Source organism: Penicillium macrosclerotiorum (assembly GCF_028827735.1).
Source record: "Penicillium macrosclerotiorum strain IBT 26536 chromosome Unknown utg000010l_segment0_segment0, whole genome shotgun sequence".
Lineage (NCBI taxonomy): Eukaryota > Fungi > Ascomycota > Eurotiomycetes > Eurotiales > Aspergillaceae > Penicillium > Penicillium macrosclerotiorum.
The window spans coordinates 1,770,012-1,797,812 of record NW_026643089.1 but is presented as its reverse complement, the minus strand read 5'-3'; the positions used below and the strand labels follow the sequence as shown (position 1 = coordinate 1,797,812).

Sequence of the window (27,801 nt, the reverse complement as noted above, 5' to 3'; positions counted from 1 at the left end):
GCTATAAGAACCTAATAGTTCGTAGAAAGAGCAGCATCGTTATATCTAGTAGCGGCACTAGACTCTGCTCCACGATTATTAAGAGTAGAGGCCTCGACACGTTCCTTTTCGAGACGCTCTAGCTCTTCCTTTTCGAGACGCTCTAGCTCTTCCTTTTCGCGACGCTCGAGCTCTTTAAGCTTAGCGATATCTTTATACTCACGAGTAATAAAATCGCCCGCTCGCTTTTTTAATAAACGCTTTTATTTTCGGAGACGAAGGAGTTTAGCTAGGATAAGCTCCTCCTCCTTATCAATTTTGCTTTACAAAGCTAGCAAGCGACGCTACTCGGCGTTACTAAACGACTCTAATAGTATTTTACACTTAATACCACGACTAGCGCGGATATAATAGGAATAGTTCTTCGAACGGTCGGAACGAATATAGACGTAGTATAAGCGAGTATAACAAAGATAGGGAACGAGGGACTTAAAGCTCTCGTATTTAATAAGCTGATAGAGCTTACGGTTAGTAATACCTAACAAAGATATAGTTAGGAAATATTACTAAGGGGAATAAAGGGAAGGTCGCCGACGGAGGGGACTTACGACTACTTATATCGTTCGAGGACGAAAGACTAGAAAGAGGGGGAGGTAATATTATAGACCTACCCCTAGGATACTAATTATAGACTCGCCTAAACTAATTAGTTCAGCAATAAGGCGGTTAGATAGATTCTGCTAGATAATCTATCGAGATGCTTAGGCTATAACACCTAAGTATAGGATCACGTAACGATCCGTTCCGTTAAACGGAACGGACCTAACCGTTAATAGGAGAGGTCCTATCGAAGGAACGGAAGGACTAGATATATAAGAACGCTTATCTACCTATATATATTTAGTTCTTCGCGTTAATTTATCTATTATTACTTATAGTTACTACGAGCTACACTTATTACTTACAATTAGACTTAACATTCGACTATCTTTAAGAGACGTAATACCCTCACGGTACAATATAAGGATATACTCTAACTAGGAGGAACACTTAGTAGTTATCACATAACTACTTAGTCGACTAACTAGGCGCCCTTTAACTGCATACATCTTCGGTCTACTCTATAGATCCGAGCCCGTATAAGGCTAGAGCAGGCAACGGTACGATTGCGAGATAGATCGTCGGAGTTACGAGAGAGGTACGTTACGATAACGTATATAATACGTTAACCAGTTAGCAGCGCGTAACACCCGACGGCTACCGTTACGTATCGCTACGAACGGAAGGCGTAGCCGGGGATATAATTTAGCCTACGATTAGAATCGACTATAGCAATTCTAGGGTAGTCAACGAAATTAGCTACCGCTACTCGCTTAAGAGCTACCGTAGCTACAGGCTAGTAGTTAGGGAGGTGCTTATATAGCTCGTTACCTAATTTAAAGGCGTCTAAATAGTTAAGGTAGGTTATAGTGAATTCTAGTATGTATACTTACGCAACCGTGGTTTCGTTAGCTTCAGGTTGCCTACTAGCAGGCAGAGGGGGAGGAGGTAAGCTAGCGAAACTAGCAGTATTATAGTCTACGTAGTAGGCATCAGCATTATCGGCGTACGCGCTATTAGTATACACGCTAGCATCTAGCTCGTTATCTAGCTCGTTATAGAAATCTTCCTCCTCGGTCGCTCTATAATAAGCTTTAGAATCGTCTCCGACGTAACTATACTCCTTATCGTATAATATATTAGCTTAGTAGGCCCGGGCTGCCGGCCGCTGCCTATATTAAGAGTAGGCGCCGCGACTAGATAGGTAGCGGGGCTAATAAGCTTGATTTGCATGTTAAGGGTAGAAGGGTCGGTCGGCGATCAGCCGTTGTCCGGGGTTAACGGGAGGGCGCGAGGAAACGCTTGAAGATAGAGTAATCCTACGATCTTAATTAGCTAGTCACGGGGGGAGATAGGACGGCTAGGATAATTACGGGAAGCGGTATTAGTTTTGCTAGTAAGAATTCTACTAGAACTAGGGAAATAGACGGTATAGGTAAGGGCGCTAGAAGGGCGGCTACCGAGGTAGGGGCGAGAACTACGGTCGAGGCCTAAATAGTAGGCGGGATAGCTAGTTTTCACGACAGTCCGGCTATTCACGGCGGTCCTAATAGCTGTTAGAACGGCTTTAGGTAGCTTAGATACGCTGGAAGCGAGCGGCTAGTCTCTTATAGGACTACTCGTTAGAAATACGCTTACGTCTAGCTGCTTAGGCTTTCTAGTCGCGGTAATAGGTGTTAATCGCACTTATAAACTCGGCTATTATTATATCCTTCGTTAGCACCTAAAGGTTATAGCGGAGAGAGGGCTTAATATTCTCGCGAATCTTTAGTAGCTAGTTAAGAGGGTCGCTATATTCTGTGTCCTTAAGAAGGCGGAGTATATTTTAGGTATAATCTCTTAGGGTCCTACCCGATCGAATATCTTTCTAGTTATACTTTTCCTTCTCGAGACTTATTAAAGTATTAGTACGGTCTAGTTTAAAACGCTTAAGGAGGGAGGTAAACTATCCCGTAGTAATCGGGTAGTCTTATATTATCTCTTTCTCTCTTACGCTAAGCTTATAGGTATACTATCGGATAGTATCTCCGCGGAGGTAGGAGTAGATATTCGTCCGAACTACCTCCTCCGATTTAAGGTTCACTAAGTCCTTTATTCGATTAATAAAAATATAGATATCGGTAAAATAGGTCGTAGTTCCGGAGGTTAGAATACTATCCTTATTCTTTATTCTAGGATCGAAAAAACTAATATCTACGGCTTTCTATATTATATCGGATTAAGCTAGTTATCCTAGCTCCCCTTAGCGGCCCTGCTTACTAGGGGGTCCGCGAAGCTAGCTACGGAAGGAAGGGTTATTTAGTATAGTCTATAGAGCTATATAAATTCCTTCTATAATCAATCGGCGGATATCTTTAGCGCCGAGAGGCTACTAACTAGTATTATTACCTATAGCTAGAATAGCTAGTATAGCTTGTTCTTAGTAGGGCGGTAGGGAAAAAGTTTAGTAAAGATACTACTATTCTTCTACCGAACCGGTAGGGCGAAAAAGCTGCTAGGGCGCGCTCGCGTTTTAATAAACTTCACGAAACTACTAAGTACGCTACACTACTAGAGCTTCTTAGGATATAGGGACTAGTAGATTCGTAGGAGTTATAGGATATAGGGAATAGTTAGGAAGATCAGCGGCTTACTAAGTACTTATAGCTCGACTATAGCGACGAGGGCGTCCTAGAGGGCGGTCCGGATCGGCGACAGCTGCTAGAGGAAGGTAACCCTCTAAAGAGGAAGCTATTTTAGAGAGGAATTCGGAGACTACTCTATTAATAGAGGGTCTATCGATAAGCTAGTCCGGAGGGAAATATCCGGCAGAAAGCCGAGGCGGTAAAGAATTCCGGGCGGTAAGCTAGGTAATCCGCGCACGTATATTAGTGTCAAAGTTAGCTGACTAAGCGGGGAGTAGGTAATTACGCGAATCTAGAAAAAACTAAAACTAGTAAGCGAGCTCGATCGCACGCGCTAATCCTGCTATCTAGCGGGGGCGGGAAGCTTCTTAGGACTAGCTAATAAAGCTAGTAGGCTAGGATCGATAGAATTCGATAAAAAATAGGGGAGGAGATAGAAGGGGGATAATAGGGGGATAATTAGTAGGGGAAGGGTAGGGGGCGGGGCTTAGTGGAGCCGGGCGCAGCTTTTTCAACCGAATAAGATAAAAGGAAAGGCACCTCGGATAAAATAGCGTGGGTAATTAATGCAGTATAGAAAGGGATTTAAAAACGACTCCCAGAGATGATCTCTCTAGACGAAAAAACTTGGGTTTGCTACCAATTAGTAACAAGAAGCTAGGTTTATCGGAGATATAAAGATGATGTTTTATTCTTATAAGGGAATTAATGATAAGCTAACCGGTGACGATGCCGTCACGTGGTAACAGTCCCACGTTGGAAGAGGTCAGTGCGGTGATCGCGCGACAGAGGTTGAGAATCACCCGGTGTCACCCTGGTTCTCACCCCATTTATTGCGCAGCTGCCTTCTTACCCCGGTCGCGCATCATGAAGCGGCGCGCCTCATATTGACATCGAGCGGTATCTACCAACAATCTACTTGATTCTACCTTTGGATCTATCAAGCACATACGACCATAGGGTGTGGAGAACAGAGCTTCCCGTCCGCTCAGCCATACTTAAGCCACATACTAAACGCGGCCAATTCTCAATGAGCCCTCGCTACCTTTGTCACTTTAAAACGGCAGTCCAAACTCTTTTAGGGCGAGTGTGGGTGATATCGGTGAGAAGTCACGAGAACGGGGGTGAGAGAGGTGAGAACGGGGTGAGAATGCGATTAGAGTTTCTTCGTATAATTAGTAATATTCGAACCCGCGCGTTTAACTAGCGAATTATTCGTAAAGAGTTCAAAGATCGTAGGATCTTTCTAGTCGATAGTAGCAAGGTTATCAATGACCTTCCTATCTAAGATTATTAAGATATTACCACCAAAATACCATATTTTTGATTCAATATATCTAGTATTATATTGATTAATCTGATGCCCTATATTACCACATCCAGCTCACGGTACTGTTGTGCAAAACCAGGTGCTCAGACCCCAAAAAGTCACCAAGGGCCTTCAAGCACGGGTTTCGATCAGTCATTCGGTTGACATACTTCCTGTACGAGGATGCCATTGTTGTGCTCGATTTGTTCCCTGGCTTGGCTCCCGAATCTGGAAGGGACCTCGAGATCTTTTTGCCAAACTTGATCCCCCAGCGGGAAGGTGGTGAGGGAGAGAACTGTTTTCTAGGAGACTGTGTGTTACAGTTCAGAGATGGGCCTGTCTAAATACGCGACAGGACTGATCACTAATAGGGGCTCGCTGTGTCTTTCTGTTTGCCAGCTCACTTCAAACAGAATGAGCGGTCACCTGTGAGGCCAATTGGTCTGTAAGAATTGAGTTATGCACTATATTGACTTCAAAACTATGACCCGACAAACCTCAGGTACATTTTGGAGCCACATATCGATAGTCAACGTCTAATCACAAGCGTCAAATCTGTCTCAACGACTGTTTTAATTGATCAGATTTTTTCTAGTGACGGCCCTTCTGTCTCAGATCAAAACACCAAGTTCGGTATAGTTCAATATCATCTCATCCTGTCTGCATTCGCAGGCTTGCCGTAGAGCGCCCTGGTTCACCAGTTAGCAGCGCGTAACAGCTAATTTAAAAGAGATAAAGGGGGGATAATCAAACTTATAGGAACTCTTAAGAGGAAAAGGGGTTGAAAAGCGCAAATACGCCTTCTGCTATGTAGGCTGAATATTCAGGTAAAGAGTATTCAGGTGAGTGAATATCCGCCCGGACTATCCTAAAAAGACCCGAATAGAACAGCGAGCCGCCTATACTAAAATTGCGGGAGCTAGGTGACAATCACCTTAACCTGCTGTTGTATATTTTTGTTGTATTACTGACCCCGGTCTTCTGATAGTCTTCCTTCGAACTCTCTTAGGTATTGAACCAGGGCGCTCTACGGCAAGCCTGAGAATGCAGGCAGGATGAGATAGGTCGGCGAACAGGCCAATAAACCACCATACACTACGATGTAGGAAGCCTTCCAAAAGGGATAGAAGAAGCAAATGAAGCGAAGAGAGTGTGAAAGTTGATTTTCTCCCTATCGGAGATGCGACGCTATATCCTGTAAAGACTGTGTACTAGGAAAGATATCCTCCAGTCAGAGATCACCCTTCGTCGGCCATTTCCCCACTGCAGTATGTATAACACGTATTCTGTCCTAAGTCTTCGAGGACTAGATAGCGACAACTTAATGTGTTCCTAGTGGCCTAAAAGACGGTTACGATAGAGATATTAAGCTATGCCAATGAAAAAGTTTTACTCCAAGATGGTCATTACTAACTCTTTGAAAGGGCAAGGTTTACTTTCTGCTCTCCAAGTGTGACCCGCAGCCCGAGGTATTTCTGTGTCTCCATCGTGTCCCCATGTTCCCCACACAATTTGGTTGCCCTCATCCCGGCTGAGGTGTATCCCGGCACGAAGAACCGAGCTGACATTAACTGAAATTGGATCAACACATTTGTCACATAAATAGAAAGATGGCCAATTATTTCTTTACCAATTTCCATCCAAAATATAGATAGCTCCATAATGTCATTCACTCTCACCACTTCCGGCGACGACGACTTCACCCTCATCGAAGATAATAATCCAGACAAAATTTACGAGCAATTTAATGAGTTACGCAGTAAATGCCCAGTTGCACACACCTCCCAAAACGGGGGCTTCTGGCTTCTGACACGCTATGATGACGTGAAGCATGCTGCTTCCGACACAGATACTTTTATCTCGTCTGTGAAAGCAGTCATCCCAAGCGACCCGCGAGGCATTCGCCGTCCACCGCTTAATACAGATCCACCAGCACACACACCTTACCGTACTGCGCTTGATCGTACGCTCAAGCCGGCGCGGTTGAAGCGACTTGCTCCGGTACTTGAGAGACATGCACGGCGAGAGTTTGACGCACTACTGGAGGCCAATCGTGCGTACGGTCGAGAAGACGACAATAAGTTTCAGGCTTTTCAAATCGACATCTCTGCCCAATTTGGTGCGTCTTTTGCTGCATGGGTCGAAGTGGCGTGGTTAAATCTCGAGGATGAGATTGCCCCCGTTCTGGCCAGCACGGCAGCCAAATGGGTGAATGCGTGGCGTCAGCAGAATGCCGCCGAGACAAGCGCGCAGTCTGCGCGGCTGTATGATCTTGCAAGGGAATTGTTTGCAGATCGAAAGAAGTCAAAACGGGATCCAGAGTTGGATCCAGCGTCATCACTATTACTCGAAGTTGGACCGGATGGCCGACCGTTGGATGACGAGCTTCTTGTGTGAGTACTAATAATAGCATAAGAAATATTCTACGATGAAGAAAAATGCCCTTGAGAATATGTGCTGATAATATGACGGTCGCATGCAGTGGTGCTCTGCGCCAGTCACTTGTGGTCGGCATGGTTGCTCCTCCGATTCTGATTGGCGATATTTGCGCTCATCTTTCTCGCGACCGAAGTCTACAAGCTCAGCTTCGAGCCGATCCAGCACTGATACCTGCCGCTGTAGAGGAATTCATACGCCTTTACGTGCCGTATCGCGGATTTTCTCGCACTCCAAAGCACGATATTGACCTCCACGGCCGTACGATACCAGCAGGACAGCCAGTGACCATGACATATGCAGCCGCAAATCGTGACCCGGAAGTGTTTGAGAGCCCTAACTCCTTTATCCTCCATCGGGAGAATATCAACTTACATCTTGGGTTTGGGAGGGGAAGACATCGTTGTGCGGGGATGCCCCTTGCAAGAATGTGAGTTTTCTAGATTATTTTCACTGGATAGAGTGGGAGGCATACCCGTACTGATGCCAACCAGGGCTCTGCAGATCGCGCTTAGGGTGATATTACAACGGACGGAAGAGTTTGAAGTCTATGGAACACTTCAATATGCGGCTATGCCGGAGATGGGAATCACAAGTTGTCCGTTGCGTCTCGTGCCAGCCCGCTCTGATTGATAAAGGGAAACATTTCCCATCCATATTGCACTCATTTTCCTCGATAGGCCTAACGCCATACATGCAAATAGTTGCTTTTTCCTCTTTTAAATTTTCCTTTTAAACGGATTAAGGATCGTCTCCCTCGATATCTCTGTAATATGTCTTGTGCTGTCTTTCAAAAAATGATCAAACCTGAATTTTTGTCTGAGAATACTGCAGAATGGACAATATCCTAGTTAGGGCTGATTTGCGGGGTGAACCGGCTTATTTTTTCTGTCAATCATAAGATCCTCGATGTATACCAAGCTACAATATTTTAGCTCGTTCTAACCTATGTATTAATTTCCATGCGCCGGTCCTACGTTGAGCTATTAGGGGCTGATGGGGATTACTTTGCGGCAGTAAGAAAGTTAATTAAACTAGTTTACTCTGAATGTAGCCGCACAGTAGACGTACTTCACTCAATACCCCAAGATTGTAGAGTTAGCACATCAGTACTTCTTTCTTTCATTGCATGCGCTCGATCCAATCCCCAACGACCTGCTCCATCTCCTGAGCAACAGTCCACTGTAATGAGAGAGACCTCAACAAGCTTCGAATAGATGTCAACTCATATGAAAGATCGCGCAACAGACCTTTGACAAAAGTTCCATCATTCACGAACGATAGGGTCTCGTGGGAGGTGCTATGCGACCCTGGATCTCCTGCTTTATCATCCATTGTAGCAGCCTGAACGGCGGCCACCCAGTCTATCACAGGAGGCAGAACCACCTTCCCAGCTCCTGCCAAAGCAAAGGCACTGTATGTAGTTGCTGCAGCAAATACAGCACCAGGAACATTGATATCAAAGGCCATACCGAGCGGGAGACTGGCAGTAAGCTCTTGGATTTGAGAGGCATGAAGCAAAGCAATACGCGCATTCTTGCTTTGCGCCCAGCGGCGGGGATCTATATCCTGCTCATCGCGACTGTCGCCTCCGAAGATTCGCTGTGGGATCCCATGCAACGAACACATTCGGCGGGTACCTCGTGCGGTACTTACAACCAAATCAAGACATATTGTGTGCCACTGCAGCATTGCGACTACTTGGTCTGATGAGGAGAGAAGTTGATTCTGAATGATCTGTTCTCGTAGCCTTATGAGAGCATTGCCAATTTCTTGCTTTGACGGCACGCCTACAGGTACTGGTTTTGTTCGATTTGCGTCTGCAACAAGAGACCGTATACCCTCGAGAATAATCTTATGATAGAACAAAAAAGTATCGTACTGGGGCCTGGCGCTCGTAGTAGTCGTATCATCTTTTGAAAAAAGTGCGTGGAACACGTCGCAAAATCGAAAATTGTCCGAATGTAATAAACGGCGTTTAAGACTCGCCTTTATCCACTCTTGGGCGTTAAGCGCGTTGAAAACCGACTCGTCGCTCGGTAGAGTGAGGGGGTTGGCCATGTGTCGAGCAAACGTCGGATTGCCGCTGAACTGAGACACCACGCCATCCACGATGTAAAGCCCTAGCAAGGTGCGGAGTCTGGTCTCCCGAGCAATCCAAATATGCCAAGCACGCTGCATTACTTCAGAATTTGCGTCTATAGGAGGCAATGAAGGTTGACCTAGCCCTTCGTACATGCCGCAGTGACTAGCCCAGAAGAGCGCCAACCCATGAAAGACTTGGCTAGTGGTTCGCAGAGTCCGATTGTTTGACAATGCAGCATATATTTGACTCAGAAGCATTGTCTGGATAAGGCATACTCCATTGCATGAATCATATGGTCTTTTTTGTTGAATCATTGTGTGCCATGAGGTTGCGACGGCAGTGTGAGCGAGCTGCCAGAGAGCATCCGCCTGTTCTTATGAGTTTCATCTTCATTCTATTTTCAACGATAGGATCAGCTCACCTTCGATTTCGCATCGGTAGTACCTAGAAACAAAGCACCTAGTGCAATGGCATTCAGCAAAAGAGGCGGAGGGCAATCTCGGAAGATAAATGTTGGTTGATGGATAACGGGAAACATCGGGACTATGAATCGGAAGAACATATGCAGACTACTATCCAGAAAGCGGGAAGTGAGTCCTGCCAAGGCTGATGGAGCTGTCACATTGCAAAACTAAACCGCAGTCAGCTAGCCATTACATCCTCTCACTTGATATTGTAGTGGAAATACCGTCTCGTTGATAAGCCCGCTTAAAGACTGAATCGCTCTCTCCCCATCTTCTGCGATACTACTACAATTTGATGGTGAGATGCTTTGCACAGCCGAAGTTGTCTGCAAAGGAGTTGGCGGAACACTGAGGGTCTGCGGCATCAGAGAAGTTGCCTGATTCCAGATACCAGGGTCGGTTGCCAATATGTTCTGTAATAGGCCCTCGGAGTCGGGCCAGAGTAGCGAGGAACAATCTTCAAGTGATATAAGATTATGGCTCTGATTGATGTAAGAAGGATCGCCTGGCTGTTGTTCCAAAGACAGTGGCGAGATTGAGATATCTTCTGGGATATCTCCAGACCCGAGCTGGGGGTGAATATCACCCCGATGAACGCGAGAGTGTCGATTCAGTACATCCTGCCGAGCAAAGCATCGACCACATACTGGGCATGTGAAGGGTTTATCACCGCTATCTGGAATTTCTGTTACTATGGAGTTCTCCACCTTTGGACTGTAGAACATACGGATTCGTCCATGTCTCTGTATTTTTTTCTTAGAGTAAATTTCAAATAAGAGACATTGGTAGCTTACCTGGAGATGTTCGCGTTTTGTGTATCGTTTCCCACAGACACTGCATTCTAAGTCAAGTTTCTTGCGTCGACGGGGAAGCGATGGAGGCATTTTGATATTAAGATTTACACCACTAGACAGTCCAGGGACTTGTCAGACATGTGTCCCCAATCTCCGTAGTGCAAATGACTAGATTGGAAGCAGGTGGTGGTTCCCCAGAAAGGGTTGGAGAAAATTCCGGCAATCTGGGGGTCTTTGCGGGGTAGTGTCTTGTGGGGAACCACACTGACAATTTTTCCCCACACTTCTGACTCGACGGCTTCATAGATTAGCATAAATAGCAGGAAGCGCTGTTATGCTCCTCTGTTCAGAGCCACGGCTACTCAAATATCTTTTCAGCTATGACGAATAGCTTGGAAGCAACTAACGACAAGGCTTCCATCGCCCAAATTGAGATTGCGAAGCATCAAGGGGCTCTTATCCGTTCTTCGCTAGCTCATTATGTACCGGCTACTGAGGAAGAGAAGGCTTTGGATAGAAGAGTCAACCTGAAATTTGATCTCTGCATTATTTTTTCCCTCTCTTTGGGATTCATTGTAAGTCATCATTACGCACAGCTGCCCTCGCTTACCTTGTACCCTTGTGGCTTACCGAGCGACCGTAGCTTTTGGGCATTGATAAGACAAATATTGGGTATGTTGCGACCAGCACATTTGTCAAAGACGCAAACCTGAAGCCTGATGACATTTCAAATTCTTTGTCCTTGGTATGATTCCAGATTGCATGGATCGTCTTCGGATAAAATTTGCTAACACTCAATTAGTTCTCTGCTACATATGTTCCTCTCCAGCCTATATCAAGCATAATAGGTCGCCGGGTAGGAGCTAAATGGTGGATTTCAGCTTTGATGATTACTTGGGGAAGCATCTGTATTGCACACATTGCTGTTAGGAGCTCCTCGACTTTCTACGCTCTACGTCTGCTCCTCGGTGTTGCAGAAGCAGGATTCACACCAACCGCTTACTATTACATGTCAACATTTTATCCCAAATTTTCTTTAGGATTCCGTATGGGCATGTTCTCAGGCATGTATGCAGTAGCGGGTGCATTTGCTGGCCTTCTCGCTTACGGCCTTCTTCGTCTGGAGACATCAGCCCTACGAGGATGGCAGATGCTGTTTCTTGTGGAGGGTGTCATAACAGTTGCTGTGGCTTTGGTTGCTCTGATAATACTACCAAAAGATATCTCCAAAGCTTGGTTCCTGACGGAAGTTGAGAAAGCACACGCGTTACGTCGAATGGAGAGAGATCTCCAGATGGGCTTTGGTTCTGGAACCGGGGATGACGTGGACAATGATGGCGACCTATATACCACAAAGGAAAATCAGACGATCGCCTTGCGAGATATTAAAGACGTGTTTATGGATTGGAAGAAGTTATTGATCATTTTGTTCAATATCCTCAGTGTCCTGGTAAGATTTGAGCTTTATTTTCTTGGTATGCTTTGCTTTGCTGATGATTCCCATAAGCCTGTCACGGCCTTTACTACATTTTTACCTCTTGTTGTCCAGGGTATGGGTTACCAAGGCATCGAAGCCACACTTATGTCCGTTCCACCATTCGTTGTGGGAACCGTTGGTTTGATGGCCATCGTCTATTCATCGGACCATTTCAAGGAGCGCAGCCTTCATACTTGCTTTGGCATGGCACTTGGTCTGATTGGATGTGTGGTAATGGCAACTTCGTCAAACTCACTACTAAGATATGGCTTTGCTCATGTTTGTCTGTCTGGAGTGTTTGCCGGGGGCCCTTTGATCGCCGTGTGGTTGGCAGGTAACACACCAGAGAAAGTACGTAGTGATCCAATCTGTTGGATTTAAACATCTGCTGACGCATTCATAGGGAGCGAGGGCAATTATCCTTGGTTTAAATGGCTGGTCGAACATTGCCGGTGTGATTGCTGGACAAATATTCAAGAGCTCCTACGCGCCTTCGTATCACTACTCGTTAATTGTAACAATGATTTTGATTGCTGTCGGCATGGTCGGATTCTGCGGTGTGCGAGGACTTTACATGTTGGAGAATCGACGTAGGCGCAAGATAACTGCGGATTGGGATGAAGCCAGATTCGCGATGGAAGAGTCAAGCACGGAAAGAAGGGGTGATCAACGTCATATGTGGATCTACAGCTATTAGCTTTTACCAAGGTTCGGCGAATTAAGAGATAATGTCGATAGTAATATTCTTCTGACCGGGGAAGCTATAGGCGGACGTAACAGACACGCCTGGCTCAATCGGGATATCACAAACATAGACACCAGATGTAGTAGCCAAAGTTACTTGAATAAATGAACTCCTGTGATCTAAATTCTGGCTTCTCTCATTACTTGGATCGTGGATCGATTGAAGGGCATGAACCATATGAGAGGAATCTGGAAAAGCTAGGTTCTTATTTGAGGGTATTACTAGATACGAGGAGAGTAATTAACACTGAGTCTATTACACTGACTTGGGTTACGGTAATCCCTTCTGGGAGTTCTCAGTCTCAAAGTGTACCTCGCTTGTGGCACTCGACTAATTTATTTTGGAATTAAGCTCCAATATATATCATGACAGCCAATATGAAACCAAACGAGGTAACAATATTTAGTTTCAAGTAGCCCAATTTTGGGAAAACTCCGGACAAAAAAGAACGAGATGATAAATTTTGAGCCCCCGTCTCGTTGTTCTTACTTCATTTTAAAGGTGTCTTTTAGAGGCCTATAAAAGATATCCGTCGTTATCAACCTCTTCTCCTTCATCCAATGACCGAAAATCTGCAAGCTGGTAGGGCATTGTCATACAAGGTTGAATTATGGTGTATGGCTATTGTAGGCTCGCCTAACTTTGGTATCTGTATACGTATTATCTTGACGGGAAATATGTAGTTAGCCAATAAATTACTTTTTAAATCAAAATACAGACTCTATATGTGAATTTGCCGTGCTCGGGGACACGGGATGGCGAGTTAGGAAGTGAACGAGAGAAAAAGCTGTGGGAATGCTTAAGAGAACAAGTTTTCACGAAGAATCCCATTAATTCCCTTGGATGAGTCCTATCTGTTCAACCACTCGTACGAAATTTGTCCTACATTACATGAAGCTTGTGCATTTTAAGATGGCTTAAAAGAAATTCTAAAGCGACTTCTGTTAGCTCCTGAATATAACTCGAGAATTTTCTAGTCGACGATATCATGCCCGGCATTTTGCACAATGTGCAACGCAGCAAATGGATACCTTAGAAGAGCCAATGGTGACCTCTCATGAGATAATGTACAAGAATCAGATGGTAAGTAACTCAGAGGAGTTAATATTGAAACGGCACTATACTATATTCTAAGTTAATAGTGCAAATTTTTATAGTGAAATATATGTTGTCTTATCAAAATTCATTTCACAAAATAAAACTGAATCATAGAGCATGGTGAAAAGAGTTAGCATCAAATAGGGTGTTCCAATTTACCCAAAACATGGTTGAAATTTTTATTATGCAATTTCAACATTACCCGATAAATTTGGTTGCTCTCTGATTCCGGTTCTTCCACATTTTCCTGAGAAACAGTCTGCTGAAACAAAATAGTTCTCGCAGTCAGATGTTGACGAGCAGCTCTCGCCAGGACAACTAATTTGAGATTTTGTTGAAGGATGCCCATTTGTATTGGCAACAGGCAGCGATTTGTCAATGACTTGACACCTAATACTTCTTACCAGTCCACCGACATATTTCTTTTCTCCTCTCTCATCAAATCCCTCGAATAGATATGTATGACTGTGATCAAACTGGACAATCTCATCTCGACAATAGTCTCCACTGTTTCTTAAACTTAGCACAGGTCATAAAGAAGTATGTCCGGGTTTATTCCGTACCTGTAGAGAATACACATATTTTTCTTGCCCGAGGGGGATTCACAGGGAATATATATTGACCCAACATTGCGGGAACTATATTATCAAGTCAGCTTTTTGAGTTTGAACCAAGTAACGTAAGCTTACTATATTCCCCTATTATCCAGAGTTTGACAGGAGCCATCTAAGGGAAGCTCCTGCCCCCAGCCACCCTGAAGGATATTACGAGTTGTGAAGATACGTGGCTTCTTTGGCAACACATCCTCATACTGCGCGAGGATTCCCTGGAAGAAAAAGGCGAGTAAGAAGACTGCAACATATACCACCATGATGTCGTATAGAGTAGATGATCGTATAAAAATCTCTACCAGAAGCTAAGGCGAGATTTGGTAAATAGAGGAATATAGAGAAGAAGTTGTCTTCAAGTAGGGTTAATGGCACAGTTTTCATTCTAGTCATGGAAATCTTTGCAGTCTTATATGCTTGCCTGGCTGGGTTAATGTTGTTAATCAAAATGCATTATTAACAGGATTTGGCAATATTGATAGGGAATTATCATATAGTTCCGAAAGCTTCCGGAACTTTGTTAACGATCCATGGTAATTTGAATGTAACCAATCGATCTCGAGATCAATGACCAGTAGTGATATAATGGTAGTGCTACTTTCCAGGATGTCCTGGGATCCTCCTTTTTCATATAATGAGAAGATGCACAAGAGACATGTCACAACATAAAAAGGCCAAGAGAGAAGGATTTTTCTCTCTGGATCACGCGGTACTCAAGAACACGCATGTAATATCTTCTAACATTGATAATCCTACAGATTGAGCTCTTGGAGAAGTATCCTCTAGGATCATGCATAAAGGAGTGGTGACTTCATTCTTCATCAATCATAGCGATGATAATCTACTCAGAAACCAGTCAATATGAATCGATCATTTGATTGAGCACATATCGGTTAACTGCAATTAGCTGAATTCCAAAGGGCTGACAAACCTTCGCAGTCAGCACGAGTGAATATGAAACAATGAAGACTCATAACAAACTTTTTTATCGGTCCGGTAGTCCGGTAATTCCGGTTCACTGTAATTGCTGGATTATTGTCCTCTTGCAAATCTACATGGCGTTTTACGAAGAAACTCGGGGGTAAATAGAGAAAGTTCAGTTTGAAGGTCTGACAGTCTGAAAGTTATGTAACCAATTCAGCAAAAGGACTCAAAACAGGCTTTTGTAAGACGCCAGTCCAGGTATGCCTTCCCCTTCGTTTTCGAATACTTCTGTCACCCTTTCCATTCAGAATTCTATCCTTTGATTGTATCCGCTAATACGATCAGCGAGCTGCGATGCACGCTCCTCCGAGGTCACCCAACGTGTCCCATCAGGAAGAAAGACTGGAAGTTCGGAAATCGAAATCACTTGTACGTCGATGGAAGGTGAATCGGTTGACGAGCTTGAAGATGATTCAGGTAAGCCTTGCCAGCGCACCATTATGGTCCCCTCATGGAGCCCAGTTGTATTGATCCAATTATAAACACCTGGATCCTGAACAGAAACAACAAATGTATATGTCCCATTGGGATTTGAGATAGCTTGCTCGTTATTGAGGCTGACCTGGAGACTTGGATCAACTGTTACCATCCAGGGGTCTGTTACCGGGAAGACAAAATAGTCTGCCTGGCCAGGGGAAAGAGTGGCGACGAGCGCTTCATCGTCACTGAGATTGAAGTGGCCGAACGAGCTTGCCTGGGTCGTCAATGTGCCAAGAGTGCTCGACTGGCTGGGTGTCGAGAGTGTATTGACCTTGTTGATGCTCGTCTTGATTCCCAAAGCCCCAACGCCATAGTCCACAATCGATTCTTGGAGATTCCACCTTGCCGTAGCGATTATATCTGAGATACTGACAGCAGCGTGGCTGGAGGTGTCTTCAACGATCTCAACAGAAATGTTATCGGGCTTCTCAGATAGCCAGTTTCCAAGATTATTTCGAACAAATAACTGTTTGGCGGATGAAGTTGACTGGATATGATTTGTCGCACCATCAGCAGATGAGCTGTTGATTGTAATTGTATAAGATCCATCGCTTTCCACCACCAAATCGCTGCCAGACAAATAGGCCACAGTATTCTGAGAATTAGGGTCGCTGATAAGAGAAAAGGTCACATCTGCTGGCCCTGGACTATGCCTGTAGCCTTTAACGATGTAACTAAGACTATCGTCGATCGGTATCGTGCGATAGATGCAGTCCGGGTTATCATAGGAATATCTTCCGCCCGGCACATCCAGATCGAACCAGTTCCGTGGCCCGGCGTCAACCCAATAGACCTTGGGATGGTATGCATCGTTGTTGACGGATTTTTGAATAGCGCTGAAGATCAGTTCGTCAATAGCCGCGTCAAGGCTTGCGGAAGCTTCGTCACTAATGGGCAGCCCATGGGCTGCCTGATATGCAGCCTTGGCTTCAGCTTTGAGAACTGGGAAGCTATAATTTTGATTCAATTCAATTGCTAGCGCATCTAGATCGCGTTGATCCGAGGTGGCTAGGGGATTGCCCTCTCCAACACCAACATTGGCACTTATTGCAGCGACTGCCGCAAGAGCGACACCAAATCCTCGATGGAGGAAGAATGACTTCATGATGCACGGCACCTTGATTATTGGCGATGAGGTGTATGATAATGTGAGGGTGGAAGCGAGCTAGGAATTACATAGCAATATTTATAAGTTTTGGCCTTCAGAAATCAATCTAAAATAATGCGTGCATAGTTGCAATTATGGCGCAAGTGCAATTAATCAAGAGGTTTATACTTGTGGCTGGAATATGCAATGGCTAATATCAAGGCATAACGGGGACCATCCTCGGCGACCGAGCTGATGTCTTCCGCTGTCATTATGGCGCAACAAACATTCAGGGGAGGAAGCACGGGCAAACGAGCCGAGCACCAGTTTGCCGATCGCCATTTCGCTTCCAGATCAAACATGCCTTAAGTTAACTAACTAGCGGGGAATATGACAGATAAAATCTACTCTTGGACAAAGTTGTTGTGCGTGGTGTTATATCACTACTGGATCATGAGCTCATACGGAGCCCGAGTGCTTGAATTCTGCCATTGCGCGAACCCAAATGATTTCATGGCTTTGTCTTTCACATGCACGGAAATCCAATAGTTCTAGTTCTCAACCGATCCTAAGTTGTATACTCTTCGAACCAGCGTTCCGCTCTGATAATTATTACTCAGTAAGCACTAGTTAGTGGACCTAATGATTCGTTTTAGAATATTGTCAAATGAGTAGGTAGGATAATTCCAACATGGAAAAGATACGTATATTATTTTCCGAAGGCAGTTTCGTCGCCAGGACCTGCGACGATGCAGAGAGCAAAGGGATTCCAGGAAGTTGGGAGATACTCCAAAGTCACTATGATCTCAGCGTCTTGACGACTAAAAGTTGACAAGTTTTCGACCTTGAACTCCTTCAGTTTAGCGCCGGCTGGAATATGGCCTTGAGTTCATCGTGTCCAGTTGCCCAGCTCCAAACTATGCCAATCATGTGAGCCCAAAAATCCATCTTCATGTCGGCCATGCGCTGGAAGAAAGATTCACACCACCAAACCTCCCCCACCATCTGGCATCAAGATAGGGTTTGCAAATTTGGCCTGCAGAGAACATCGTCATGTGACTGCCCCATCATCCTCATGGTATCTGGTCAATATTGTGGAATGGCGTAAACTAATCTTATCAGCGTAATAATACGACCCCGATGCTCCCTGCCATTGTTAGTGGAAGTAGAGCCTGGGATGTGTGACAGGACTAGAACTTGATCTCTAAAATTCATGTGTTTTAAAGTCGACTACCAAGGCCCAGTACCTATTTCGTAACCCGCGTGAGTTTCTTCACACAATTGAACGGTTTCACGGTTGGCCGTATGTTGTCAAACCCTGTTCAGGGATTGAAGTCAGAGAAAGATGTCTTCAGCATTATTCAGGGCCGTTTGCCCGGTTTTCTTTTTTGTCAACGTCGCTGGGTGGCCAAATCCCAGCAGCAATCCTAGTTATCAGTCTCCAGGAATGACAAGGCTGAGCCTCGTTCTTGGGATCGTTTTTTCTCCATTTTCCGTATCGAATATTTCTCCTTTATCTAGAAAATTCAGTCATAAGCCCAAGACCATACAGAACCAAACTTATACGAAATTCTTCCCTCGTGAGTTGTTTGAAGGAAATACATTAGATAAAATAGTGTACAGGTCTATGTATAATAACCTGGGAATAAAAATACAGAAGGGAGAGGGGTCTTTTCAATCCAGAGAATGTGAGAACGCGAGAAAAGATCAGAATACCACATTCACCAGTTTCCCACCTTTCACAATAATGACTCGCTTCCTCTTTCCCCAGTCATTCTTCTCCTGGAGCCAAACTTTGCCTTCAGCTGTTTCCAAAATCCGACTGATGATCCATTCTTGCTCCTCTTGCGTCTGCCCTTTGCCCTGGGGTGTTGTGGTCTTTTCAGGCATATGAGGAATAGTGACCGCACATCGTAGCTTTCCGTTTATTTGGACAGCTACCGTTTGACCACCGCGGGCAGAAATAGCATCGCATTGTTCATTAGTGAGAATAGAGGTAGGCCATGGTGATGCGTGTATGGACGGGGTAGGAGCCGAGGGAGTAGGGTCCTTGAGTGACTCGTGTAGCACTTCCCAGGATTCTGACGCTATCGCGGGTGCGATTGGGGCGAGCATACGGAGAAGAGATGAGATAGACAAGTAGAGAACCAAAGGTGAAGATGGAGGTGCCGATGACAGGGTATTCGTAAGTTTGATGAGGTCGGAAATTACTGTGTTCAAGCCATAAGGGTTGCTCTCGATACACGTAGTGACTGAAACGATTGTATTATGCGTAGCCAAAATAGCATCGGCGTCCGAATCGCTCAAACCTTGGACCGAAGATAATGAAACAGCATGGCCGGCCGAGTCTAGGTCGGCAGATTGGATGGTGAACGAGCAATCAGCCAAGTTACGCTGCGCATCAAAGACTAGCTTCCAGAGGCGACTGAGCCAGCGCTCAATACCAACAATCTTCGCCTCGTCCCATTCCAGCACCTCGCTTACTGGGGCGGAGAAGAGAACGTGCGCTCGAGTAGCGTCGGCACCATATTTAGCAGTACAGAGAGTGGGGTCAACACCATTGTGTTTGCTCTTGGACATTTTCTCGAACGAAACGTTGGGGGTGACCTGGGTGCCCTTAATCAATGGTTTATCGGGACTGGTAATATCCACTTCGGTTGGGAGGAGGAATCGACCCGTTGATGGCTCAGTGAAAGTCTTGCCATGTACCATACCCTGGGAAAGAAGAGTCTGAAATGGCTCTGCAGGTACTTTCAAATTCTCGGGGTTGGCAATGGCTGGGAAAAGATCCGACTGTGCAAGGAATTTGTAGATGAATCGAGCATAGAGAAGATGTAAGATAGCATGCTCCACGCCACCAATATAAACATTCACTGGCCGTGCAAGGTGGGATGAAAAGGGAGATTCTTTATTGGCAGGATCAAGGAAGCGTAGATAGTACCAGGAAGAGTCAACGAAAGTATCCATGGTGTCAGTATCGCGCTTTGCTGGGCCTCCGCAGCTGGGGCATTTAGTGTGAAGCCATTTCTCGGAAGACTCTAAAGGATTTCCCTTCTTTCCCTTCAGCCACTCTCCCTCAATCTTCGGCAGCTTCACTGGCAAGTCTTCTACAGGGACAGGAACAGGACCACAATCACCGCAATGAATGATGGGGATGGGAGCACCCCAATATCGTTGCCGGCTTATCAGCCAGTCTCGCAGCCGCCAGGTCTCGACGAATTCTGCTTTTTTGATTTCTTCGAGGTCTGCAACGATTTTTTGGGCGGCGTCTTTCGAGTGAAGGCCTTTGTACTTCCCACAGAGAGGGGTGAGGAATCCATCCTGTGTGAAGGCTTTTGCTTCACGAGCCGGAATAACAGTATCAGCGGCTTCAATTCCCCTTGCATTGACTGGCTCTGGTTGAATGACAAGAGAGATAGTTTCTGGATTGACATTCTCCTTGAAGAATGCCATGTCTCTAGAATCATGGCCAGGAACACCCATAACCGCCCCCTCCCCGTAGTCGCTTAAAACATAAGGCGCCACAAAGACAGGGAGCTTCCTTGTCAGGTGATGGCTTGTGCTGTCGATGCTTTGCAGAGGATGGGATGCTACAATGCCATTCAAGCAGTAGCCAGCCTTTGAGTCTGGCGGGAGGGAAGAAGCCTCGTCCAGGAATTTGCGGAGGGCCAAGTCATTTTGGGCAGCCTTCGTGACTATAGGGTGGTCCAGTGACAAAGCAAGATATTCAACCCCGTACAGCGTGTCCGGACGTGTCGTAAATACATTGACGTTGACACCTTTGTCATCCTGGCTGCCCGCGGCCACCGTGAATGTGACCCTAGCTCCATGAGACTTTCCGAGCCAATTGCGTTGCATAGACAAGACGCGTTCTGGCCAGCCTCCAGTTAGAGAATCAAGGTCTTTTAGCAGCATCTCTTTGAATGCAGTAATACGGAAGAACCACTGTTTCAGATTGAGTTTCTCAACTTTCGCACCCGATCTCCACGAGAATCCATTCGCATCAACTTGTTCATTTGCCAAGACTGTTTTATCAACAGGGTCATAGTTGACCAACGCCTCTGCCTGATACGCCAGACCCTTCTTGTATAGCATCAAGAATATCCATTGGGTGTGCTCATAGAAGTCCGGGTCACAAGTAGCCAATTCCTAAAAAGGTTCCAAGTGTTAGTCAAATATGCTTGAAATTTCAAGACAATCCCATATTACAAGATATAGAGACACGTACTCTATCCCAATCGAATTCGACCGAAACTTTTCGCAGCTGCTCCTTCATCTTCGCAATGTTCTGCTCCGTCCACACCGCTGGATCCACGCCGCGCTCAATCGCCGCATTCTCCGCCGGCAGCCCGAAGGCATCCCAGCCCATGGGGTGCAAGACATCATGCCCGCGCATTTTATAAAATCGTGATATGACATCAGAGATCGTATATACCCGCAGATGGCCCATGTGTAAGGTACCTGAAGGGTAGGGAAACATAGAGAGGATGTAGGATTTCGGTTTCGATTCGGGACCTAGTTCAGCTTTCGCTTGCGTCATAGCGGCATCTAACTGCCATTTAGCTTGCCATTTCTTGTCAAGATCTACCAGATCCAGCTTTCGGGCAGCTGGGAGGGTCGAGGAAAGGCGGATAAAAGCATTGGAAGGGAGAATCGGTAGTCGGAAAGCAGGGCGCGTGAAACGTCGCGCTTGCGGGAGAAGAGTGGTCAATCGGAGTTGTAAGATGGCCGGCATGATGTCAAATGTCTCATCGTGTCTGCATTTGAAAGCAAGATAGGCGGCGCTGGCAGCAACAGCGTTGTTAGCGGAGGACGGTGGTCTGGTCTGGAATCTTCAAAACTTCCCCGGGCTCCGGGCGGTTTCGGCCCGATTAGGACTAGCGCATTATCATTATATGTACGCTCTCCGTCAACAAGACCAGTAATACAATTAGAGGGAGATATTTTGACAAAAATGAATTTGAAATAAGTTCGGCCACCTGATGCACATTTAATGATGGTTTATCCCATATGTATCTGTTAAGCTAGGGCCCACGTCGGCCAGTCTGGCAAGTAAACAGGATGAGAAGGATCAACGAACAAACCAACAAACCACCACACACCTCGCTGGAAGACGGTATCCCAAAGAGGAAATAGACACTTTCTTGAGCGAAAGTGTTTCAAATTTATTACTCTCTATTGGAGATGTGAAGCTATATCTGAGAAGACAGTGTACTATGAAAAATATCCTCTAATTAGAAATGACCGACCGTGGGCTGCTTTCCCACTACATCAATTAATGTTTGACAATTCCGGACCGAAAATTTCTTCAACACAAGTATCTTTGCCGATGGACAGAAAGGTAGTTAATGTGACAGTGATTGTTATTGATTTGATATCTGTATCGAAAAGAATGCGTTCCGAACCGCGACATGACCAATGATGACTTTCCGTCCATATTAGTGACCTGGAAATAGAGACCATGACCATGGAGTGTAGATAAATCAATAATGCGGTTATGCCATCTTCTGCTCCGACGTCATGAGTAATAAATATGCTATTTATATACCATTCAATTTATAGTTCATCAATACTTCCAGGGTATTGGTAATTCTTTCAACCAATTGCTACAAAATTCCTACTTTGGGACCCAGGATACGGCAGATTTTCAAATTCATCAAAATAGAGCTATTACTGTAGACTGAAATGGCCATTGAGACTATAGCATGTAATATAGCGAGAAATTTTGAGAATGATCGAAACATGGACGGACGCCTCAATTCTGAATTAGAAAAAGAATCTATAAATCAACTCTATTCATCTAGCTCTAAAAGCTCGAAAAGCCCTGGCGTTTGCGCCTGTATTTTCATAGTAATCAGTGACACCAAAGCGGTAAAACGGTCTTAAACGACTGGAAACCAAGCAATGAGTCCTCCTTGTGTAGACCTGTCAAATATCGACTACTGAAAGGCAATGGGAGGATATTTTGACCCTTCCTTGCTAGCATCGACGCAAATTCAAGTGCTTTTCTACATCCGGCATTTCCGAATCTGCACTCTGATAATCCATGAAGCGAAGAACACGAGTACAAGATTGGAAATGCAAAAGCCCAAGAACACAGCCCAATCCCTCCAGCGATCATTGTAGAAGAAAGTGAGGGTCGCAGAGTAGTCATCTCCAACAGAATAGGGGCAGTATTGGCATATAGATGTGGCATTGGAGCTTTCCAAGTACCCGGGGTTGGTCAACATATAGTCCTGCATGTACTGACCACAAGTCTGACCAGGTGGTGGACTAAAGGTAGCCATATCTTCTGTCTTGCATACGGCCTTGACATTGTGTAGCACGGATGAAACAGTGGCTCCAAAGTAGTACCGCAAAGGATCAACCCAAGTGATCCAAGAGCGATAAAAACTATTCAGCACGCTATGTGGAGCGACAATTCCGTTGAACATTAACAAAACCACCCAGCATAGAGAGTTCGCGTACCCGGCCATCGTGGGGTTCGGAAATAAAGCCGCCATAAGGAAGCAAAATCCTGTTCCAAAGAGTGACAGAAGCAAGGACATGAAGTACACAAAACCGCCAATAGTGGCGGAGTTTGTATAGCCGACAGTCCAGTAGTTGCAGAAAAAGGTCAATGTGAAGCTCACGAGTTGCCATGGAGTTTCGACGGCAATTAGAGCAATCAGCAAGGCTTTGAAGTCATAGATCCCGTTTCGTTCCCGTGCCTCAAATATAGCCCATTTTTGGAACCATATATCCTGGACGTCACCCGCAATGGAAGGGATTACCCAGCAGCCAATCAGGAGGGCCAGTGCGTGATTCTGGAGACCATTGGCGTCAGGTCCTGCCTTGAAAAATGTAAATGAGACGAGCAAGAGAAAGAAAATGCTCTTGAAAAGCTTGCTAAAATTGTATGGCCCATTCCTCCAAATAGACATCCAATGTCGTTTGGTCAGATGGAGAACTTGTCCCAGGAGCGGCAATGCAAATTGCTTGGTATCATTCAAGGAACTATCCCGAGCTTGACGATCCGCAGGAGAAAGTGTGTTTTCAACCATACTCGAAACAATTGTGCACATCTCGTGGCACTCGGGCGAGGCTTGCCATTTCGTGGGCCAGTCTGGGCTGTTCGAGTCTTGGCCGGAGGTGGCGATGGTCGTTATGACGAACTCAGCTGGGTTGGCAGATGAACCCATCGGGGCGTCATATCGTGCAAAATATTCCTGGAGCGGTTCTCCAGTTTTGCCAAAGTAGACAGTGCGCCCACCGGGGGCTAGAATGAGAGCATGGTCAAACATTTCGAAAATGACACTAGATGGCTGATGGATAGTGCAGACAATCGGGGTGCCCTGGGCCGCAATCTTGCGAAGAAAAGAGACGATAGAATGAGCCGCCTGGCTATCCAGGCCGGAAGTGGGCTTTATACGAGCTCAGTCTTGATATAGTCACGATTATAGATAGCTCACTTACCTCGTCTAGGAAAAGAAGCGCCGACGGTCGAGCACACAGCTCGACTCCTATGGTCACGCGCTTTCTCTCTTCAACTCCAAGGGAACCAACAAGAGCGTCCGAGATTGAGTCGAGCTCAAGAAGTTCAAGAATCTCCTGCACATCCTGAAGCTTTGCTTCTTTGGAATTTTCTTTGTTTTGTCGCATAAAGGCCGAAAAATTCAGCGTCTCACGCACTGTGGCCAACGGTTCGTGAACATCTTGCTGCATGCAGAAACCACAGGATCGGGAGAAAGCTTCATTAAGATATTGATTGTCAAAGAGCAGCCTCCCTTCAGTTCGACCTTCTGTCTTGCGGCGTGAGATCGTTTCCAGTAGTGTGGTTTTTCCGGCACCGGAGGCGCCCATAAGCGCGGTCAATTGACCCGGTCTGACGTATCCAGTGACATTGTTCAAAAGTTGACGCTCCTGACCCTCAACGGTAACGAAGTAGTTGACATCCTGGAAGACAAAAACCCCTTCGCTTGACTCGGGTTTCACACCAGAGGTAACGATCTGTCCATCGATGCTGTTTTCAGTCACAGAACTGGAAGACGAGTGCGGTGAAGGCTTCGTGACTCCAGTAGTTTGGTCTTCAAGATCCCTTGCAGTCAATGAATGCCTGTCCCCATGCGTAGCACCTCGCTTAAACACCCGCGCATTCGACGAAGCAGTCTCACGAGTCATAAGACTAAGACCGACTGCGGTCAGGATAGAATAGAGAAACCACATTACAATAATAATCCCAAAGTCGCGCCAGATGTTTGCAGCGCTGAAGCCGTACTGGCTGCTCAGGTAAATCTTTCCAGATACCTCTGCCGATCCCATCTGGGCCCCAGGCATTGGACAGCCCTGATGCTGGATATCGCCGTATCCAGGTCCATGAGGAATCAACTGATCTGAGGAACAATGCAAGTCAATATGAGAGTACTCGTTGCCCATCAAAGCTTCCATGCCATAAGGACCCGGGGAGATTCGTCGTATCCACGACCCCCAACGATGCATTGTTGGTACTGGTGGGGCATATCCATCGTAGAGACATACCACAGGCAGAGCACATCCGCCCATCAGCATCCCAATATTCAAGTTAGGGGACCAGGCACCTAGCATGCGGAACAGACTAGATATGCTGGCAAAATGCACGAACACGATCAGAATATAGATCCAGAAGCTCCCAGCGGTCTTCTCCAAGCCAATCGTGAAGTAAAAGCAGCATGCAAAAATAATGGATTGTAAAGCCATAACAGGAATATCCGCTATAGCCAGCGCTATTACGAGTGCGACCGGATGCAGGTATCCCATTCGATGTTGTTTTAAGAGAATAGCTCGGCTTTCGATGGTTTTCGGGACCTCGGTCAGCGCATTGGGGGCGAAGTAGACTAGGGAAAAGAACAAAGCTCCACTTCTCTCAAACGAACCAGTTGCAGTTTTCGGAGCCATGTAGTACGCAGACGACACGATTACTGCGTTTATTGCAGTCAGAATGAAGATTGTCAGAAGGGTACGCCAGTCTCTCCTTGTCAACCGGTATTGACGGCGCAAAGCAGCGGCAGACTGGGTCCAGATAGAAGATATCTCGATGGCTGACTTGGTAGTAAGCTTAGCGCGTGTCTGCTGGGTCTCCTGTATGAATTGAGTGGTGATGGTTGGGTTCGAGACGACTTGCTGGTTGTACCGTGCCATGTCTGCCTGCAGCTGCAGATACTCTTTGCTGTTGCGAAAAACCTGAGCGAGTGCATCGGTTGTCTCATAACGTGGACCGGTGTAGTCAGGTTGGAAAGTGCGCTCTTGTGGTGAGGTGATCGCGGTAAGGAAATCAGCAGTTGTCTGTCGTTCAGGGCAGCGGAAGCCAAGCGCAACAAAATATGCCTTTGCTTGGGCAGCCGGGCCATCAAAAATCATCTTTCCCTCGCACAGAAGCATAACACGATCAAAAAACTTGTACATTGCCTCCGAGGCTTGGTATAGTGTCACTGCGTTTGCCATTCCGGTTTTCCGAGACATGCCTCGCAAAAGATCTAGAAAGCTCAGCGCCGAGTAGCTATCCAAGCCACGGATAGGATTATCCCAGGATGCGACCGCTGGGTTCACTGCAAGTACTTCTGCCAATGAGATTCGCTTTCTCTCACCACCTGAGATGCCTCGAATGAACGCATCTCCCACGATGGTTTCTTTGGTATGGGAAAGCCCCAACGACGACAACATTCGATCCGTCATGCGCTGAGAGAACTGAGATGCAGGCTCCGAACTATTGTTTGGTTGACGAACACGCATTGCGAAATCCATGGTATCTTTAACGGACAGGCTGGCAAAATGAGTGTCGTCTTCGGCGCAATAGAGAGCCTCCGAGCGATAATGCTGTTCCATTTCAGCGGAGGACAGTCCGCCATACTGCACAGTTCCATGAACGTCTTCAAAGCTCTCTCGTTGATTTGCGAGCAGGCGAAGAACGGTCGAACAGCCAGCTCCAGGACGCCCAAGTACTAGCATCATCTCGCCGGGGAAAAGGACGCCGCTAATGTCTTCAACGATTGTCGATGATGGTGGGGCATCGCCTTTGGTAAGCTGGTGAGCCACTTTAATGGGCCAGGCGACGATGCTACTGAGGATCTTCTGGAGGTCAGTCACATTCTGTGAACCTCCCTGTCTTCCAAGGGCAGTGACATTGGAGAAGATTATTCCAAGGCTACGTCCGTTTGGACGATAGACCGCGGGCTCTTCTTTCTCCGCGTGATCTCCGGTAGAAGCCTCCTATGCAAGTCAGCATAATTGAACACTTTGAATAAAATTTACCTCATTATACGAATCCCACGTACCGAAATGCTTGTCATTTTTCATTCGTTGGACAGACTGCAGATTCTAATGACAACAAGCTGGGTCTTCATTCGAACTTTCCTCGCAAGGCAGGTCTTCCTATGAAATTAACATTCAGGGACTACTTATTTAAGAATATTTCCAATGCCGACTGGTCCAGAGCCATTATGTGATAGTTCCAGTTGCCAAGTGAATCACTGAGGCCGATGATGAACGCTTCTTACTTTATCGGTCTTGGTATTCAAGCTTAGTGTGAATGGTTAGTGATTCGCTACGTATCCTATCACAGATCATATTAAGCTTGGATCAAGTGAGCCTTGGCGCCTTTTTTGATAGGGATAGTGGAAGATGACCAAGGAGGTGTTGACGGCACTATATGGCGAAGTTTTTCTCCATTCTCACCCTCCCCACCCCTTTGTTCAGTGAGTGGACGTCATAATTTTGGCTTAATAGTCTGGGGAACTCTGGGGTATTCAGCAATAGACATGACCACTTTCTAAGAGGGCGATTGTCCCTTGGCGATCTGAAACCTATGTGCTGCTAGCAAAGGCAAAGATGTCTGGATATTCAACCTCATAAATCGGATGACTGGCGCTACTTCTCTCTGGATTGGCCAAATTGATCGCTACTGTAGTTTATATTATTCAATTATTCCAGAGAGTAAATTTGAAATTCTAGAGGCTCGTTGCATCACCGGTGAGAACCACAAATATATCTACCTTCTGAAGAATATTATGCAAGAG

General features: G+C 45.9%; 6 protein-coding genes across 6 annotated transcripts; 2 read left to right on the top strand and 4 right to left on the bottom strand.

Annotated features, from left to right (window-relative positions):
* Positions 1-6,174: 6,174 nt before the first annotated feature.
* N7462_010277 (uncharacterized protein) lies at positions 6,175-7,581 on the top strand (the record flags this gene model as incomplete). Its single annotated transcript, XM_057081991.1, has 3 exons — positions 6,175-6,905; positions 6,995-7,378; positions 7,443-7,581. 3 exons carry the CDS (start codon positions 6,175-6,177, stop codon positions 7,579-7,581), a joined length of 1,254 nt encoding a protein of 417 aa, XP_056929031.1.
* A 489-nt stretch (positions 7,582-8,070) lies between these two features.
* Positions 8,071-10,382, bottom strand: N7462_010276 (uncharacterized protein; the record flags this gene model as incomplete). Its single annotated transcript, XM_057081990.1, has 4 exons — positions 8,071-9,402; positions 9,456-9,665; positions 9,723-10,241; positions 10,293-10,382. 4 exons carry the CDS (start codon positions 10,380-10,382, stop codon positions 8,071-8,073), a joined length of 2,151 nt encoding a protein of 716 aa, XP_056929030.1.
* A 290-nt stretch (positions 10,383-10,672) lies between these two features.
* Positions 10,673-12,466, top strand: N7462_010275 (uncharacterized protein; the record flags this gene model as incomplete). Its single annotated transcript, XM_057081989.1, has 5 exons — positions 10,673-10,867; positions 10,936-11,037; positions 11,095-11,742; positions 11,800-12,120; positions 12,173-12,466. 5 exons carry the CDS (start codon positions 10,673-10,675, stop codon positions 12,464-12,466), a joined length of 1,560 nt encoding a protein of 519 aa, XP_056929029.1.
* Positions 12,467-15,448: 2,982 nt separating this feature from the next.
* N7462_010274 (uncharacterized protein) lies at positions 15,449-16,789 on the bottom strand (the record flags this gene model as incomplete). The annotated part of the gene is made up of 1 exon (XM_057081988.1): positions 15,449-16,789. The coding sequence occupies one exon, from the start codon at positions 16,787-16,789 to the stop codon at positions 15,449-15,451; it is 1,341 nt and encodes a 446-aa protein (XP_056929028.1).
* A 1,689-nt stretch (positions 16,790-18,478) lies between these two features.
* Positions 18,479-21,506, bottom strand: N7462_010273 (leucine--tRNA ligase NAM2; the record flags this gene model as incomplete). The annotated part of the gene is made up of 2 exons (XM_057081987.1): positions 18,479-20,920; positions 21,000-21,506. 2 exons carry the CDS (start codon positions 21,504-21,506, stop codon positions 18,479-18,481), a joined length of 2,949 nt encoding a protein of 982 aa, XP_056929027.1.
* A 1,273-nt stretch (positions 21,507-22,779) lies between these two features.
* N7462_010272 (uncharacterized protein) lies at positions 22,780-27,075 on the bottom strand (the record flags this gene model as incomplete). The annotated part of the gene is made up of 3 exons (XM_057081986.1): positions 22,780-24,174; positions 24,227-26,995; positions 27,061-27,075. The coding sequence occupies 3 exons, from the start codon at positions 27,073-27,075 to the stop codon at positions 22,780-22,782; spliced, it is 4,179 nt and encodes a 1,392-aa protein (XP_056929026.1).
* Positions 27,076-27,801: the final 726 nt, after the last annotated feature.